Genomic DNA, 19,477 nt, shown 5'->3' with positions numbered 1-19,477 from the left:
AAACTGATCCCGCAGAGTTTTTTTTTTTGCCGCCCGCTCCCGCCCGCAGTACAATTCAAACCGCCCAATCCCGCGAGATTTGCGTTGGGTCCCGCGGGACCCGGCGGGACCCAATCCCAATGCAGCCCTCTAGTTCAGTCCTCTCCACCGTCAACCAAAATTTTCATCTTTACAACGTAAGTTGACTAGAAATCAATTTAAAGAAACCAGAAGTAGGTTTCAGTGGGCATTTTTTTAGTTGTATGTGATAAACTCATCAAGATATACATACATATTCTTCATGATTGGGTTAGGGTTTTGATGTAAAAAAAAAGTTACTTTTAACTTTAAAGCCAAAAAATGGATTTTAACGTAGAGTAAACTTTAAGTGCACATGTCAAAATTCAATTCATATTTATATATTTTTTACTGTTTTTCTGTTACTACATTGATTTATAAGTCATCCACATTACTTTCCCATATTTCAAAGTCAAAGTCAGCTTTATTGTCAAATATGCTGCTTACACAAGACATACAGCACAGATGAAATTACTTTCCTCTCGCCCCACAGTGCAAGCAGCTTATAAAATAATATAATAAAATAGATAAAATAACAGTTATAACAAGGCTGCACGGTGGCGCAGTGGTTAGCGCTCACAGCAAGAAGGCCCTCGGTTCAAGTCCCGGCTGGGGGACATGAATAACACTACATCAATGGGGACCTTTCTGTGTGGAGTTTGCATGTTCTCCCTGTGCATGTGTGGGTTCTCTCTGGGATCTCCGGCTTCCTCCCACCATCCAAAAACATGCTTCATAGGTTAATTGGCAACTCTAAATTGTCCCTAGGTGTGAGTGTGAGTGTGGACATTCTACCCTACTGTCCAGGGTGTCCCCTGCCTTCGCCCACAAGTGGCCAGGATAGGCTCCAGCAGCCCTGTGACCCCGAAAGGGACAAAATGGAATAGAAAATGAATGAATGAATAAACAGTTATAAGAAGAAGAAGAATAGCAATCTAAACAGTGCCAAAAAGTAATGAGATAATTAAAGTGGCAGTTATAAGCGGCTTATTCAATGATGTGGCTAATTTATGCATTTTCTTCTTTTTTTATTGCATTTTTTCTAACAGCTGCTGGGGGCGCTCTAGCAGAAAGGGTAATAGTGAGACGGGGAATACGGTATATGTGTCAAGGAAGACACAAGTTTAATGCAAATTCCTGCTTTGTGAATGAATAGCACATTATGGAAAATGCAAGAATATGACACATCTTTCAAGTTAAAAGCAATTCTTTAAAGCAGTGTGAAAAAATCCATCATCACCAACGGGTTTGGAAAAGCCGGTCTGCTGCGTGACGGAGAGGACAGCGAGAGCTCAGGAGAGAATTTACCTCAGAGTGACACTGACAGTGACAACGAAGGAGACCCTGAGAGAGAGTGTGTGGCCAAGATTGTCTGACGCTATTCCAATCCAACACTGAGGAAGAAGACTTCCATGGTTTCAGAGCACGGAAGGGGCGTGGCATGCAGAGGTGCGCGCCTATAAGTTACTGCTTCTCTCAGTGACTTCTTTTTTTCTTCTCTCTCAGTAACTTTTACCGGAATGTTATTTTAACCAGCCCTGTTAGTGCTGTTACTAGCATATTGCTGCCGTGTTACTGCCGCATCACATGTGCTGTTTGGACTAGAGCTGTGACGGTGTGGGATTTTTGATCACCTCTGTGATGAAGAAGCAGGAGTTGCGGTTGAAGTCGATGAACAGCATTCTGACATGAGAGTCTTTTGTTTCCAGGTGGGTGATGCTGAATGGAAGGCTGTAGAGATGGCATCATCGGTCGATTGGTTAGACCGATATACAAACTGGTAGGGGTCCAGAGTGGGGGGGAGGGTAGACTTGATGTGCTGCATGACCAGCCCCTCAAAGCACTTCATGAGAATGGGGGTGAGAGCGATGGGGCGGTAGTCATTGTAGCATGAGGGAGATGACTTCTGTGTGACCGGGATGATGGTGGGGGCTTTGAAGCATGGGGGGACGACAGCCTGGCTCAGTGAGAGGTTGAAGATGTTGGTGATGACATCTGTCAGCTCATCAGCACAGTTCCTCAGGACACAGCCAGCAATGTTGGAGGGGAGACGGCTGATTTTCGACCATGATTACCCGACGGAGGTGGTCCAAAAGCGCAAAGCTTACAGCAGAATAAAAAAAGCGCTGAAGGAAAAGGGGGGTCCGTTTCCAGACCCTTTTCACCAATCTGAGAATCCATTGGGACACTGGAGTGAAAGTCTATGAATCCGCACGGGAAGCGGCAGAGGAGTTGAGAAGAAGCCAAAGCCAATTGGATCAGTTTCCCACAGAAATGAAAGCACAGAGAGCTGCACAACTAGGAGTGTTAGAAAAAATTGTTTCGCCGATTATATTGCGATAGTTCATTTGGCGAAATCCAGTAAACCCAATGAAGTATATTCATTTTATGGATGACAGTTATTTTTTATTGGGAAGCAGCTGTTATATTGTTGCGGGCCGCAAACCCGCAACACCGCGCCGCCGCCGCCGCTGAACACAAAATCCCCCGGCGGCCGCATCGCAAATGAATACAGTTTATAATTACAACGCAGAATTCTTCATTAACAAATAACAGTAATAACTAACTACTAACTATCTAACTAATTAACTAACTATATAGGTGTTGTAGTATGTGTGTTGTAGTATGTGTAAGTGTGTCAACACGCTGCGTGTGTAAGAGGAAGGAGCATGTGCCACGCAACAGTGAGTGAGAGCGCGCACAAGTGTGTTGGGGGTGCACGTTCATGTTTGGTGTTCCAGAGTGAAGGAGAACAGTAATAAAAGGTTTCCCCCAGAAGAATGGTGATCGATTCTTTAGTAAAACCGCTCTGGAGTAGAGCTGTGACGGTGTGGGATTTTGATCACCGCGGTGATGAAGTAGAAAGAGTCCAATCAAACCAAACATCCAATCCATTTTTGGATGGTGAACTAATAAAAAATGCAGAGTCTTGTACCCCTAAAAGCAGTCGACCTTAAAAGCAACCACCTTCAGCAATTACGTAATCAAACATATTTCCGCAGGAAATGCAACTTTTCTAGTTCAATAAAATGTTTTGGAATGCACACGTATCTGCGATCTACGCTTATTTCCACTCCACAAATGTGTTATTTATTTTTACCTCAAAACTGTCAGAGAGGGAGAAGTAAATGCTAATTGCATATTCTCCTTTCCAGTGTTATAGTCTGTTTCTTTGAACACACTCACAAACAGCATGGATGTCACTTCTGCTCAAAGCCACCTCAGTCATGGTGAGGTACTTTACACCAGCGTCCCATGAGTCTTAGGGGCTGAAGTCGGGGCTAACCCCAGGGTCGCCACTCTGTGTTGTAGATTGAGGATATGAATGTACCAAACCGCGTGTGTGTATGGAGTGCGTGCAGCGGAAGGAGGGGAGAGCGCACGTGCAGCGAGTGAGAGCAAGAGCAGCGAAAGTGTGTTGGGGGTGTGTGTTTATGTTTGTTATACAGAGTAAAAGAGAAATCTAAGAAAAGGTTTCCTCCAGAAGAAGATGAATGATTCTTTATTGACCCTGGGGGTCCAAACGGGGAAGTGAACAACCGAAGGAAGATCCACCTTCCATCCAACCGAAGGAAGATCCATCTCCGTCGTCACGCAGCAGACCGGCTTTTCCAAACCTGTTGGTGATGGTGGATTTTTTTCCCACTGCTTTTAACTTGAAAGCTGTATTATATTGTAGTGGCGGTCACGTGCGTGTTGGGTCTAATAGCAGCAAGGGATTGTGGAATACGACCAAAATAGGGCTGAGCATGGATGTTTCTTTTTGTTGCACCATGACTAAGGGGTCTAAGAGCAGAAGTGATGTCCATGCTGTTTGGCTGCTTGTGGATATGTCATAATAAATGGGCATGATGCCAGAAATGAGGATATGCATTCAGCTTCTCTCATAGCCTCCTACTGAGACTTTTTTAGAGTCAAGAGGTGCAAGGTTTATAGATCATCGTCCATTACTTTCAGTTACATGAGTGACAGCTCAGATGACTAACAGCTTGAACAGACTACAGTCCTCATTGAGTTTCTGTGAATATCTGTTCGTACTACTCATTCTCAAACCGGGAATTTACATGAAACCCGCATTCCCTTTGTCTCACTCTGACCCTATCTGTTCGAGCGCCTTTGCGATGACGGGACATTTTTGGTGTCTGCTCTTTTTTTTGTATTATTTTTTCACCTTATTTTCTCATTTCAAGTGTTTCTGCAGCTTGTGCTGGAGTGTGTTGAGTTTGAGGGGAATATGCTGTCTTTGTTCTTGAAGAGGAAACAGCACTCCACCCTGATTGTGTGACAGTGTTTCTAGTCCCCCTCCTCCATGAGTGTTTGTATTTTTTCTCCCTTTGTAGCTTTTTTCCTCTGTACTCCCATTTTCAAAGCTACAGAAACACACAGCTTTAGTGCAAGCACACAGCTGAAACAATGACATGCCGGGCCGTTTTTATCTGTGAGAAATGCTTAAGAAGGGATCCACATGTCCTTAAATGTGATGGTTGAGTTTGTTGTTCTCGAACATTCCTCATCCGATGGGAGTTTTTTTTGCCTGTTTTCCTAATGTTGGATCTTTACTGCATCTTTTTCATGTGAATGCTGGCTACAGAGCGTTAGCTCTCCGTCTTCTCAGTGCCACTTTCCAGGCCTGACATAGCCAGCTCTTATCCTGCTCCTCTGGCTCAGCTGAGCCATTGTATCAGAGGCATTTCTGACAGGCGTTTCTTTCTGCTTCGCAGAAGAACATCAGGTTTGGATCACAGGGAAGCAGCTGCTCTCAATCCTCTGATCTCTATTTTAGGGATAAGCTGGATTTCTATGTTGAGGAGTTATTTGTGAACCCTGAAAGTCCTTCTGCATCCTTCCACTCCTTTTCTTGTTCTTGACTGCTGGACTACACACAGAAATGTAAAATATTGGTGTAGCTGAATAAATCTGGCCTCCTCATGGCATGCTGCCTCAGGTCCAGCCACTATGGAAGCTGGACTCCAAACACTCTTCCAGGTAATGCTTTTAAAAAATATTTAATTTGGGGGGAAGAATAGAAAGTTGGCCTTTAAACTCAAAGTCAACGTTAATAAAGTACATTCAGGCTGAAAGGCTTACAGCCTCCTAGAAAGACTGTAAACCAGCTGCAGGAAAAAAAGGTCCAAGAAAACCATTACTTGTTCTGTTTGACTAAAATGTTCATTACTTTTAACAATATTGCTGTTCTTTATTGCGCTGCTAGACAAACCACATCAAGTATTTTGTTGTGGGAATCGAACTTGCTGACGCCAAGACATCCTGTGTGTGCACGTGTCTGCGTATTTTAAAACAGTCTGTTATCTTTCCAGTGATACATATTATGTCTGCTGAATGCAGCAGCTGCAGCCTCTACAGAAGGCTAACGTTCGCAGCACCTTCCGCGCTCAGCACCTCGCAGCGTTTAGCCTTTACTGCAGAAAGCCTTTTGACGGAGCACTTCCAGCGTCTGCAACGGCTCGTACTGATCAGTGTTCTTTAGGTCTCGCTTCCTGACTGTTAGCTTTGTGTATGCATTCTGAATGACCGACTTTTTTCTGCTACTGCCTCTGTTGGCGCCCCTCTGCTCATCAAAGCCACAGAGACCTGAAAGGCTGATAAGGCACTAGTCTCCATCCAGCTGAGGAATGTCAGCACTTGACAGTGAGAAACTCTGGCTGAATGCCAGTGTCAAACTTTCACTGTTGGATGTGCAGAAGGCTCAATGAGCTCTCAGCATCCCCCCTGCCAAAGCACACTCAGTCCCTGAGAACAGCTCAAGATGGTACTAGACATGAGTCAGGCCGTCTTTTAACGGTGGAGGTGCTTTGTTGGAAAATAATTCTTTGTTGTCAGAACACACTTCCCCTGATGGAGCCATGCGCTCATTTTCCAGGACCTGGTGCAAGAAAAAGGTTTCTTGAAATCTCGATTCCTGCTGAATTCTGCTTTCTTCCTTTCAGAGGATGAAGCTGACCAGCATCGCAACACAATGCTGGGAGAGGGGAGCTCCAGAGGGGATAGCACCCCTCCATCCAAGCATAAAGGCAGCAAGTTTTCTACCCTTGGAAAGATCTTTAAGCCGTGGAGGTGGCGGAAGAAGAAAAGCAGCGAGAAATTCAAGGAAACTTCTGAAGGTTTGTTTTTGGTAGAGGTCAATGCAGGTCACTTTTAGGGCTGTTTATTAACTGATGTGGCGATTTGATTTGATTCACAGATCAAACCATGATTCTTACTATGTAATACATTATCTTAGAGTGGTTGCTATATTCCTGTCCTTTCACTAGATGTAAAAAAAATTCAAATATGTATTTAAACACCATCATTTAAACCTTTAGTTAGAACAACAGACCACAATCAACAAACATTACGAACAAAAACACAGAAATATTGCAACAAAGAAAAAAGTCAGTTTTTCTGTCAACTTCTTTTTTAATCTCAACAGTAAACAAAACATCACTTTCACTGTTGATCATTTAATAACAAATCCTGAAAATGTTTTCTACAATTTTTCCATCCTCGAAGTTTAGCTTACCGCAGTTCCAGTAGGTAGATAAGAAAATAGTAAATGAAGACACACCTAAATAAAACTGACTCTGTAACAACTGGAAAACATTCACAGCTCTTTAGTCTAAACTGATAACAGTGTTTCTAACTGAAATGTTTTGTAAACTGACTGTTTTTATCTTTAGTGGAAAAACCAAAAGACTCCCACACTTTAGATTTTACAGCCGTTAAGCTGAAGCAGTATGTGAGGTCCTATGACTGTCTACAAGCATGGTTATCTACCATGCTTGTAGACAGTCAAAGGACCTCACAAAATGGATCCAGAGATTTCTGTAATATTCTTAATCAAGTATTGATTATGCAGGGTTTGTACTGTCTAGAAAAACCTGAAAAAGTTTAAGAAGGTGAAAAGTGTGGGAAATCTGAAATTATCTGTAAAGTTTTTGAAAATGTGTTAAATTTTGATATTTTGGATGCAACAAATAGAAATAGTTCAACATGATATTCTTATATAAATTGTGGCAGAAGTTCAACCTCACGCTATCGGTGATGGGAGTTCACATTGCCGTAAAGCAGTTTGTCTTTCAGTTTCAGCTTGCTATCGTGAAATGCTACGACATGCCAGAGACATTTAGCTTTAACGACGAGTGGCTTTTCAAGGAGAGGTATCAACTGTGTCTACTGAAAGACCCTGAAACACATTTTCAGGGGCTGACACAGCCCAGAAATTTGCACTGGCCCACAGGGCCAGTAGTTTTTGAAAGTTACTGGCCTTGCCTGAAAGTTACTGGCCTTGCCTGAAAGTTACTGGCCTTGCCTGAAAGTTACTGGCCCGACACCGCGCACAGCGCGACCCGAGGACGGACGGATGCCGCAGGCAGACGCAGCAAGCACCACAGGTGTTTGCAACTTTAGGGGGGTCCGGGGCAGCCCCCCTGGCAAAGTTTAATATGCTGCAATTTGGTGCATTCTGGTGACATCTAGCACTTATTTATACACTTTTCAATGAATGAAAATAGAGCATATCAAACTTAAATCTGCTCTAGTCTGTTTCAGATTTTTTGAAGAGAGCACTGCAGTGTAGTAGGTAACACTAGTTAAGAAGTTTTCATGCTGCTTCTAATCACTGCTGTTTCACATTTGTTAATCAATAGTTAAGAAGTTTTCTTTACTTTTTTGCTCTGACTGCCTTGAGGTTCTGCTTTTTGTTACTGTTGCAAAGTTACATTTAGTTTTTAGATCCTTAATTACTGTTATGTTGTTCAAATCTGCAGAGTTACTTGTTTAAAGTTGCAAAGTTACATTTACTTTTTAGTTACTTTAGTTACTTAATAAATTAAATAATTGAAAAATTAAATAAAATTAAATTACTGAGATCATTTAGCTTTTGACTAAAAATACTTACTGCTTACAGTGTTGTAAAGAAATACAAAATGAAGTACTTTGACATTAAACTGCATTTGAGTCTGAGATTCAGGTATTTGGAGTTGCCTTTGAAAGCTTAGTGCATATAGTTTCCTCTTCAATGCATTCATTAAATATCTTGCCGTCCATACTACGAATTCCACCCATTACTCCATCTAACATATTCCTATCTATTCCTGCCATGTCTTCCACATCTCTGACATTCTTCCGTCTATTCAGCATCTTCAGTAGCCTCCCCATCCACTCCTTCCATAGCTATTTTCGCGCCGTTAAATTGCTCCGACGGATGCGGAGAGTGAACACTGTTCGCTGTTGCGGAGATGCGTGCGCACCACGTAACCAAAACAATCATGGCGGACGTCAAACTTTCAAAGCGATGAAGACGAGGTAAATCTACACGTTTTTGCAAAATATACTTTATTGAAAAAGGTGAAAAGTATATTAACCGCTAGATATTTTAGTGGCCCAAGTGAAAAATAAATTCTTGTGGTCCGTACTGTTCGAGCGAGCTGGACCGGGCCAGCGGACAATTGGCTATGTCGAGCCCCGCATTTTGCTCCAGAAACGTGCAAAATTCAAACTTTGCTCAAATTCCTTCGACATAAGCAGCATGAGAAAAGTCGGGCTGGTGAGCCTTAAAAAAAGGGAGAAAACATCTGCAGAAGAAAGAAGAAGCTCGGTGATTTGTTCAAATCTTGTGATTTTTGTTCTAATATTTTTTAAGAACTACAAAAGCAAATAACTCTGATCAGGCTGTGCCCCAAACTAATTTGCTTATAAAACTATAAGATAAGCTGCAATAAAAAGTAGAAAAGCCACAAATGTGTCCGTATCATAGACATGATCCGTTTTGTTTATTGCCCGTCTCAATATCGCCAGAACGTTTTGTTCTTCTTGCTTACTATATTCAAATATTGCAAAGCAAAACTTTGGAAGCATTAAATATTGACCAGTATGAACTGTTTATGTCGTTTGTGAGTCAGTCCCAATGACAATTTTGGGCAGAAAGCAGCACAGTCTGTGGATGAACACCTAGACCAGGGGTCGGGAACCTATGGCTCTTTTGATGGTCACATGTGGCTCGCAGACAAATCTTTAATTATACTTTTTTTTTCATAAGACCAGTCCATCTCTGGTGCGATGCGATGCCAGTAGTAACGGTGCTTGGAGAAAAAAATCTGCACCGCATCAATTAACTGTCATCTATTATTTCACAGAGTTTATAACAGCCTAAAACCTGTGAACCACCGTCCCTTCAACTGCGTGCTCCTGTCTCTGAGAAAGAGCGTGCAGTTGCAGCGGGATGTGTGAGGAAGAAAGGGGGGTGTGGGCACGGGCAGCAAGGTGAATCGCGCAGGGATTGTCAAAACTTGAATAATAATAATAATAATGGATTGGATTTATCTGCGCTTTTCAAGACACCCAAAGCGCTTACATTGTGTCCATTATTCATTCACTCCTCATTCATACTTGGTGATGGTAAGCTATGGTTGTAGCCACAGCTGCCCTGGGGCAGACTGACAGAGGCGTGGCTGCCATTTCGCGCCTACGGCCCCTCTGACCATCACCGGGATCATTCATGCGCATTCACACACCAGTGGAGCCACACTGGAGGCAAGGAGGGTGAAGTGTCTTGCCCAAGGACACAACGACATTTTGGCTGGTGGGAGCGGGGATCGAACCGCCAACCCTTCGATCATTGGACGACCCGCTCAACCACCTGAGCCACTGTCGAATACCCGCTGCCCGTCACATATTGCAGCGTGAGTGTGTGTCTGCATGTGAGCAGTCTTTGTCACATCTACAGAATATTCAGACCAACCTAAGATCACGTTTAAAGTCTCATGAAGCAGAACCTCACCATGTAACAACCAGACTCAGCAATCAGCAAAACCACGCAGCACCAGAAGTCGTAATAATGGTAAGAAATACTCATCATTTATTAGCAACAGCATAACAATGTTATTAAAAAGAATCCACAGACTTATTGTACTTTGAAAGTGTTGACATTACATAAAATGCACACATTCACTCGTATATTTAGTTTTAAACATATTGTTGCGGACTGACCTGTTGCGTTCAAAATTTTGGAGTTCATTGAACGCATCAAGCACAGATGCTGATTAGCTCTCAATTCTGTCGCCCGGCCTGTTATGTAGTTTGGACCAATGGGGTTCAGCCATGGGCCAAATAAGGGTAATAGGAGGGCTAATGCTGCAGTTAGCGAATAAGAAGTTGGGTGAAGCGCTCTCAGCGGGAGAGACTGAGGAGTTGCTGAATTAATTATATGGTGTTGGTTACAGCCTACAGTAACCAGAATAAAGAACCCTAAAAGAGGTTAAGTCTCCGTGCCGCAGTGTGGGAAAGGGACACAACATTATTGTATGGCTCTTTCGAAATTACATTTAAAAATATGTGGCGTTTATGGCTCTCTCGGCCAAAAAGGTTCCCGACCCCTGACCTAGACACTCACTTTGTGGGTGTGGTCAACTTTGCTATGATCTTTTTAGCACATTTTTGCTATAACCTTTTTCATAATGCTGTTCTATGTTATTTTGTTCTCCTATGAGTTGGATTACCAATAAACTCCACCCACAAGCTACTGGTTTGGCCCTTTTGTCAAATTTTAGAATCCTTTCTGGCCCATGAGTAAAAAAAGGTTTTGCCCGCCCCTGTGCTGGACCCTCACTTTGGGAGAGTGGTATACGTTTTCTGATTTTTGCTGAAGAATTCGCTTTCATATTTTTTAGGATTACAACAGTTGTATTCCTAAAGTGAGGAGATAAGGACGCGTCTAAAACTTGCATTACTGAAGCATGCTGGCTTACTCGAGAGAGTAATGATATCATGAACTTCTGTGGAGTTTGTTTTAACGGCACTGTAATGATTACTTAGGATGTTTTTGAGATTGTTTTTGGTGAGTTACTGAGAAACTGCTATTGTTTGTCAGGGGTATTTTTGTGTACGTTACTGATGGTCCCTACCTGCCTTTGCAGCTTCACATCAAGGCAAACTCTGGCTGTAACTCGTCTTATGCATCATGTAACGCTTTTAAGATTATAGGGCTAGGCCAGGGGTCGGCAACCCATGGCTCCGGAGCCACATGTGGCTCTTTCATCCTTTTGTTGTGGCTCCCTGTGACTTTGGAAAATAATGAGTATTTTATAATAATTACATTTTATTTTAGTTTGTTCATCTGCTGGCTCCGTACGAAGCGTGTACCACGTCAAAACCAGCTTCCTAAATGAGCTCGTATTTATCGGGCGAGAATTGCAGAGCTGATAGCAGGAGGACACACGCGGTCCGGTGTGGTCTTCTGCCGGGAACTTGACGTACCGCGGGGCAGAGAGCAACTCGCTGATGACAGACTGAGAGTTTGCGCCAGTGTTGCCAGATAGAGTCACAGTTTTCCAGCCCAAAAGTCATCTGAAAACCGCCAGACCCAGCCAAAAACCGCCCAACACAGCTTTTGTTGATGTTTTTTTTTCGTACTGGACTGATTTAGCAAAATAAAAGTTTTTTCTAAATTAAAGAAAGTTCTGACTAATAATAAAATCTGTACAATATTGAATATTTCTTCAGCAGGCCGCATTCTTCCATTCATTTGCTCAACCCGCTCTATCCCCGCTATAACCTGCGTCCGGCTCTTTCATCCTTGTGCTGCGCTGGAGCGCCCCGACTATCGTATTTTGCGCTCTCTGTGTAGAATACACTGAGGAGCGCGGGGAAACCAACTCTCAGCTGCAGAGGATGTTAACAGGTGAACAGGTAGAGAGGAAAAGCAGGTAGAGAGGCGGGGGAGGGGCTTTGGCTTCAAACTCTGTCAGAGAGATGAAAACACGGGCGTCAGATTCAGACGCAGCTTCAGATTCAGCGTCAGATTCAGATGCAGCTTTCACTGCGGGAGTTGAAGCAGAGACTCTCTGGGATGATATTATGAAATCAAACATGGAAACATGATTACCAAGTAGAACTCTTCAAAATAATAAACCTGATCTCTCCACATTCTCAGTGTCTACCATGCATTGACAAACACATCGCTCCATGCAGCGATCAGACCGTAACTTTAGCTGGTGGCTCCTCCCAACGCGGCCGCGGTATCATCCTTTTTGTTTTTTTTTTGTTTTTTGGTATCATCCTTTTAAGAACACAATGTGCAATTGCAGTGATGTATGTTTCAGAGGATGTCCGATTGGCCAATCTACATGTCAATCAAGTCCCGTACTTCTCAGTGAGGACTTTGGTGGATTTTAAAGAAGTACTTTTTTTTTTTTAAATCTTTTCTGGCCCGCGATCTAAACTCATGTCCTTGAAGATCGACGTAATGAGCACCCTTGATATAATATATACATGCATAATATATGTAATGATGTCGAAACGGGTTGTGGCTCCGGGTGCTTTCTTTTCATTAGGGGCGGTCCCAAATGGCTCTTTGAGTAAAAAAGGTTGCCAACCCCTGGGCTAGGCGCTAGTTGAAATATTCAGAATTCGTCTCAAGGAGCCCAAAATGTGTAAATGAAAACAAGACAGCGATTAATGTAAAATTCAATTGATTTTATTAACAAAATAAAACATTTAAACAATACAAAACAAGAAACGAGGGTGCATGTCTGAGTCCTATGGAGTAATATCCAAAAGTCTATTGGTGGTGATGTAGTTGAGGTTTGCTGCAGCTAGTGAGTCGTTATTGAAGGTGGTAGTATCAGGATCTCAGGATCATGTGGTTGGGTAGCTCGCCATCAAGTTGCAGATCAAAGACAATACCCAAAGAAAAACCTGACCTAGAAGGGGTCAGAAAAAAAATCTGAAATCAGACTTGAACAAAAGCAAACCACAGTCCTTTCACTGGGTTTACTGAAACAGCTCAGATTAGCCATCATCATTTTAGGAAACAAAAACAGGAGAAACAATGTTCTGATCAAAATCAAACAGCTGTTACAAGTAGAATTCAAATGGTGTACACAAGTCAAATAATTCAAGGTGTCAAGGTTTCTAACTGGATAAAAGTTTTAAGTCAAAATGTACTCTAAAATTACAAATTAACTTTATCCCGTCAATAATCAAAAGCAGAATAAATAAAACAAATGAAACATTCAAACTTTAAAATGTTGCGCAACATATTAATTCTATCCAATTCAAAAACGGTGGCCATTTTGGCATCATGGAACAAGAAGTTATCAAAACAGTTCAAAGAGTTCAATTAACACAAAAGAAAGAAAGCAACTTAAACAAAAATGCTTTGGCTTGAATTCGGCCGACTACATTAAAACAATTAAACAAGAATCATTAATAAAACAAAGCCATAAATGTGCAGCATTACCCTAGCCCTGCTGCTCTGTGACTGTGAAATAGCTTTGTACCAATTGTTTTTAGTTTCAGGGCCGCAAAGACTCACCGATGAGCCGGCATTTTTGGGGTTAGTCACATGAACCCAATGGAAGCGTTGAGGTTCCCAAATATGGTTTGGTCCAAAAAGGTGTCTGGTGTCCTGGTGTGGCAACAGCAACAGCTGAGAGTAGGAAGCAGAAGGCAGGAAGTGCACCAGCTGACCCGGAACTTATATGCACATTTTCCCTTTCGCAATAAGGGTGGGGCCAGGTATTCACACTTAGGCTACGTTCACACTGCAGGGCTTAACGCTCAATTCTGATTGTCTGAAAAATCCGATTTTTTTTGCAAGGCCGTTCACATTTCCAATTAAATGTGAATTTTCTGATCTCCTGTGTGACCGTGAAATGACCCAGAAGTGACCCGCATGCGCAGAAGAGTACTCAATGGTGAACGACGTCACTCGTTGTTTGTGGAAGTAGCTAACGTTAACAATGGATGTCAACAACAGTGTTGTCAACAGCAGAGCTCTTTTTGCATTATTACATTTATTTTCACAAAGGAGCAGCACAATTACAATCTTTGCATTTTAAGAAGGCAAAGGCCAGGATCATCTGTACCCACTGTTGTGGAGTGGAGATGTGAATGTGCTGCGCGAGTGTGTAAGAGAGATGAGAGAGCGCGTAGAGCGCCGGAGGGAGTGTGTGTGGAAGTGTGTCGGGTGTGCACATTCGTGTTGTGTGTTACGAAGGAAGGAGAACGATAATATAAGGTTTCCCCCAGAATGAATCCTATTGACTCTATTAACTCGCTCTGGAGAATCTGAGGGTCCAAACGGGGAAGTGTACCCTGAAGGAGGATCCGCCTTTGGTCCCCCGCGCTCCTGACCACGGTCGGAGAGGGGGGGGGGAGTCATCGCAGGAAAGGTTCAACACCACGCTCGGCCATATTGCTGGAAAAAAATGCTCTGTTGCCATAAGAGCCCTGGAGTTTGGCCTGAATAGAGCTGTCACCCCAAATATGAATTCAATTGGTGACCTCTCTTCCCTTCCACTGACTGGTCTCAGCAAAAAATCACCATGGTTGATGTTTATGTTTTCGTTCCCGCCTACTTCAACGCAAAATTATGACTTTTTTAGCGTATCGATGACTTATACATTACATTAGCCTGGCCGTGCAGACGGAGGTTGCATTTCAAAAGATCGTAAATATATCGGATTCAGGACCACATACCCAAGTGGCCTGGGTCACATTTAAAAAGATGGGATCTGTGTCGTTCAGACTGAAAAGATCAGATACAGGAAAGGTTTTGGAAAATTTATGGTAAACCATTGCTAAAAAACTGTACAAACCCTGATTATGTTTATTTAAATTGTTAATTCCAGTGGTCCCTCTGTATATGGTGGATTATGTATCCTGGTCTGGCTAGTTTACAGATTTCTTTCATTGGAATATTGCATGCCATTTTTAAACAGCAAACTGTGTCCTGCGTCCTAATTTGCTGTAGACCTTGTCACTCAACGATGTCAGGGCTCCAGACTGCGAGCAATTGGTCGCATTTTGCGACCAAAATTTGAGAGTGTGCGACTGAATTTTACATCCAGTCGCACATATGCTACCAGTAAATTTGCCTCCCCCACCCTACGTATTTTTTATACATTAAACGTGGAAGGGGCACGTCAATGATCAATGAAATAATCAATGAGACGCAAGCCACACGCACGCAGGCAGACACACACACTCGCGCACATACTCATGAAACGCAAGTACGTACACTCTCGCGTGATACCTGTCTGTGAGGCGGCCACTGCGTGTGAGAAGAATAGGGAAAGCCACTGTGAGTGGCTGAATGCGTGTAGGGGGAGGGGCCTAGAGATAATCGAGTGCGCGTAAACATCAGTGGGAAGGAAACGGAGACAAATATCACAACCTGATATGTGCGTCTGAACTATGGGTAAGCAAACTATTGATTCATTCTTCCGACCTGCGGCTAGTGTACCAGTGCCAGAGTGTACAGCAGGGGTCTCAAACTCGCGGCCCGCAGGCTATTTGCGGCCCCCAAGATGATATTTTGCGGTCCCCGCCTTAATATGAAGGTTTAATGTTACTGCAGCCCGCCAGTTTGTATGAATGACACTTTTTCATTGTCGTGCGCGGAGCTGACCAACCAATCACAGTGGGGTATATGACTCTTGGGGGCGGGACAATGACAGGGTTTGAAAGCAGGACACCTGACAGCCCCCTCCCACACACATTAAGGAGTTCCTTACTTTCCTTTAGAACGTATTTATTCGCTCGTAATTTTCTAAATACATGCAGTCCGTGCTGAACTTTTCTCTGGGCCGCACAGAACCGGAGGAAGGTTTAGGTTTTGGTTACGGTTACGGCGGCGCATCAAACGGTTATGCACGGCCGTTACGGCAGCACATCGCTCCCGCGGGAGTCGGGTCAGCTGAGGAGAATAAATGTCCCACAACTACATGCGTGACAGCTAACAGGGCTTGACCTTTAAACACGCTCGAGCAAAAACAACATTAGTTTTAGACACACTGAAAATACGTGGGGAAAATGCAACGATAGACGTGTTTGAGATGAACCGGCACCTCGCCTGGATCATTGGGGAGACCAGGCGGGGGGGGGCTGTGAGATGAAAGCGAATCTGCAGCAAGACTGAAGGAGAACAGGAAGATGGATTTGTCCTTAACATTCAATTTAGTTTTAATATTCTTCTCCCCCCTTAGTATGATCTGTGTTATTATATATTTTATGATTATTTTAATGTTTTGTGATGTATGTAGCCTTTTTTAATGAATTGGTATTTTAAATTATTTTAATTAATCACTCCACTACAAAAACCATCAGGACACATGTCCCATAATGCATTGTTTTGTAGTCAGTAGGGCAGCTTTCAGTCAGTTCAGTTTCCAGCTGTGTCCGGGTAGGTTTGCCCCTTGCTCCCACCCCTTTCTCGCGATATTTTTGTGATGATTGACAGTTGATGTTGGAGCAAAAACAAAAATATATGTCACACACCAGGTGATCTGCGCAGCGTTGAGTTCACCTGGGTGATCTCAAACACGCTTATTGTGCATCTTGGCTGCACCTATTTGGTGTCACAAAGATAAATTTCCATGACAGCGATGGTGCTGTCAGTTTACCTTCTTGTTGCATCTTCAAAAGTGCAGAATAAAATGTGAAACTGAATTTAAACAGCACATTGTAATTTCTGCATCTATTATTAAAGTATTTATTAGTAATGCAGTGGAAATTAGTAGATTTGGTTAGCATGTTAATTTACGGTATGCGCCCCTAAATTTTCTGGTTGTGCCCCTAAAATTTTCAGTTAGGGGCCACTGTGCTCCTAGTGAAAAAAGTTAGTCTGGAGCCCTGGATCTCACAACACGTTGTCATGTCTTCTGTACAAGATGCAATCAGCATTGCCAAATCTACATAGATCTTTGATCGTTAGCAGATCTTTTTCATTAAATAATACTGAACCTATTTTTCTAAGAAGGTTTGAACTTTGAGACAAGAGAGAAAAGTGTGAAAATGTTTCATGTCTGTCTCAGAAAAATGTGTGTGTTGTGAGGGGTTTTATAGCCATAATACACATCTGTAATTGTACCTTGTGGACTTCAGTATATTTTTAGAATGTAACCACCGCGATAAACAAGGGAACATTGTATTTTTAAAACTAAATCAGTTTTTAAGAACTTATTTTAGTAAACTGAACTTCAGTCTCAATTTCCATCTACATAAAACACTTGATAGTTTTACTTTGTAAATGAGAACCTTCACCAGACCTACTTTAAATGTATTGACTTCCATTGACCTAGCGCATATGGTTTATTTAGTTTATATACTCAAAATCCATCATTATTCTGCAATATTAGAGCACTAATTACATTTCCTGAAGTGTATTTTTTTTGCTGGGCTACAATATATTTGAAAAGATCGGCATTCAGCTGTTTAGACACCACAGATATTTGTACTCCTTTTTTTGAGAAAAGATCGCAAGTATCTGAGTATTCGGATACTCATTATAGCTCTAGTCACTTCAGAGAGATTCTAGGTCTCTTTGTCCAAATGCAACAATCTATTTTGTTACTCCTGTTGTTTTCTCTGCAAAGAAGGAAACAAAATGTGTTTAATTTGGTCATTCATTTGTGTGAGTTGTGTTTGCTTATGGCAGAGCTGGAGAGGAAGATGTCAACAAGGCGAACGCGACAGGAGCTGATTGAACAGGGTGTGCTCAAAGAGATTCCAGACAACGGTGAGACAGCTCCTGCGATTCAGCTGATCTATTTGCACTGTGGTTGTCTCTTCTGATAATGCTGGCCCTGAAGCCATCATCCCCCACCCTTCCCCTCCCTACTACAGACACTAAAGTAAGAGCAGGTGTCTAAAATATCCTAAAAGGCTCATTTGCTAGCTGTTTTCATACTAATGCAGTATTTGTTTAAAATGACATGTTACTCTACAGAGCTGAGTAAAAGTGGAATGAATTGTGCCTCGCAGCTGAATAGCTTGAAGCTTTCTGCTTGCCCTGCTGTTGCTGGAGCTTTTTTATTAGAGCTGCATGAGTTTTTAAAGACCAACTCCAAAAAACATTTGGTTTTTGATTTTTTTTAACATGTTCTTGTGGCATTTTTCTCGTAATGGGAGGATATATATAAAGAAAATTATGATTAAAACAGTCTTTCAGAGCATTTTCATTTTTTAATTGTTGTGAATCAGGAGGATATGGAAAAAAGCTGTTGGAAAAAGCATGTAGTTGTGACGTCCCAACTACAGTCAATCGGCCACAAGCTCCCTCTGCTCCATTCTGATGGATCCATTTGTAGACATCTAGATCCATGTCTGTCTTCGTTTCCCTTGTCTGAGCTGGTTTTCCATTTGGCTCAAAACTGTACTGCTGGATAGCTCAAATATTGCTTGCCATCTTTGTTGCATCTTTGATGTTAGGTGGGGATGTGAGGGGCTGTAAACTACTGAGAGTGTGTAAACAGATGAATCACGAGAAATGGGTGCATGCTCCCTCTTTCCAATGATCCCGTCCACATCTCAGATCCAAATTTTTAATAAACTCCTGTGACTCTGCAGAAGCTATGCCATAGAAAACAACTGTTCTTTGCTAAAAACAGCAGAATCATAATTAACATTATTGGAGTGGGACTTATTTGTTTGTGCTCCCATTTTCTCTCAGACAACAATCAAAGCTCATTGCAGTCTATACATTTTCCATACCAATTGATAAGGATGGAAAAATAGCATTAAGTTATATAAACATGAGGTCAAATAAAATTCTTTTGTTGGGTTGCAGCTTTGAGCTACCAACAGACATGTTTTATAAACTAAGAAACCGCAAAATGATAGAAATTGAGTGATGGAAGTTTTGGCTACGTCATTCCCTCTCTAAAACAGCTCCTGATGTTCCTGCCGCCTGTGTCATGCCTCCTCTGATGTGGCTTACAGTAATTATAATGGTATACGTATCCGTATTTTCCGGACTATAAGTCGCTCCGGAGTATAAGTCGCACCAGCCCAAAAATGCATTATAAAGTAGAAAAAAACACAGATAAGTCGCACTGGACTATAAGTCGCATTTTGACGGGAAATTTATTTGACAAAATCTGAGACCAAGAACTAATAACTTGCACAACCTCATATGACAAAATCATAGCAGACTGTTTATCTCATAATTTCACAGTAATTCTTTCTCAAACTTATTTATTTATTCCTTTCATGAAGCATCATTGGCCAACTAATACTCTGTTTTCATCCTGTGTTTGTAGAAACAGTTGTCATTTTGATTGCATTTCTGAATCTATGAAATAATTTTAAAATAAAATATTATGTTGTTACCCTTAAAGATCTTATTGTAAAAATAGGTTTGCTGATTCTCTGAGTCACTTAACATACTCTAAACACTTAACATACCTCATACATCAAATTGACCCAGGAACATCATCTCTGTTCCTCACAAATGAACATAACAGGAGGGTTAACAATGTATTTATTTCAATTTATTTCTAATATAAGTCACTGCGGAGAATAAGTCGCACCCCTTGCCAAACTATGAAAAAAAGGGCGACTTATAGTCCGGAAAATACAGTAATTATAATGTCACCAAAACCTCAGAATCCAGATTTCAATGAAATACTGGTAGTCCATG

General features: G+C 42.0%; 1 protein-coding gene across 1 annotated transcript in view; it reads left to right on the top strand.

The window, feature by feature from the left end:
• The window catches only part of phactr4 (phosphatase and actin regulator 4), a 126,930-nt gene that overhangs the window by 25,193 nt on the left and 82,260 nt on the right, over positions 1–19,477 (top strand). The window contains exons 4-5 of the mRNA XM_023964259.1: positions 6,006–6,179; positions 17,495–17,575. Of these exons, the coding sequence (XP_023820027.1) occupies positions 6,006–6,179; positions 17,495–17,575 (255 nt within the window). The remainder of the gene's footprint in view (positions 1–6,005; positions 6,180–17,494; positions 17,576–19,477) is intronic.

The sequence above is a fragment of the Oryzias latipes genome, chromosome 16, assembly GCF_002234675.1.
Source record: "Oryzias latipes chromosome 16, ASM223467v1".
Taxonomy (NCBI): domain Eukaryota; kingdom Metazoa; phylum Chordata; class Actinopteri; order Beloniformes; family Adrianichthyidae; genus Oryzias; species Oryzias latipes.
This window is presented reverse-complemented; position numbering and strand designations above follow the sequence as displayed.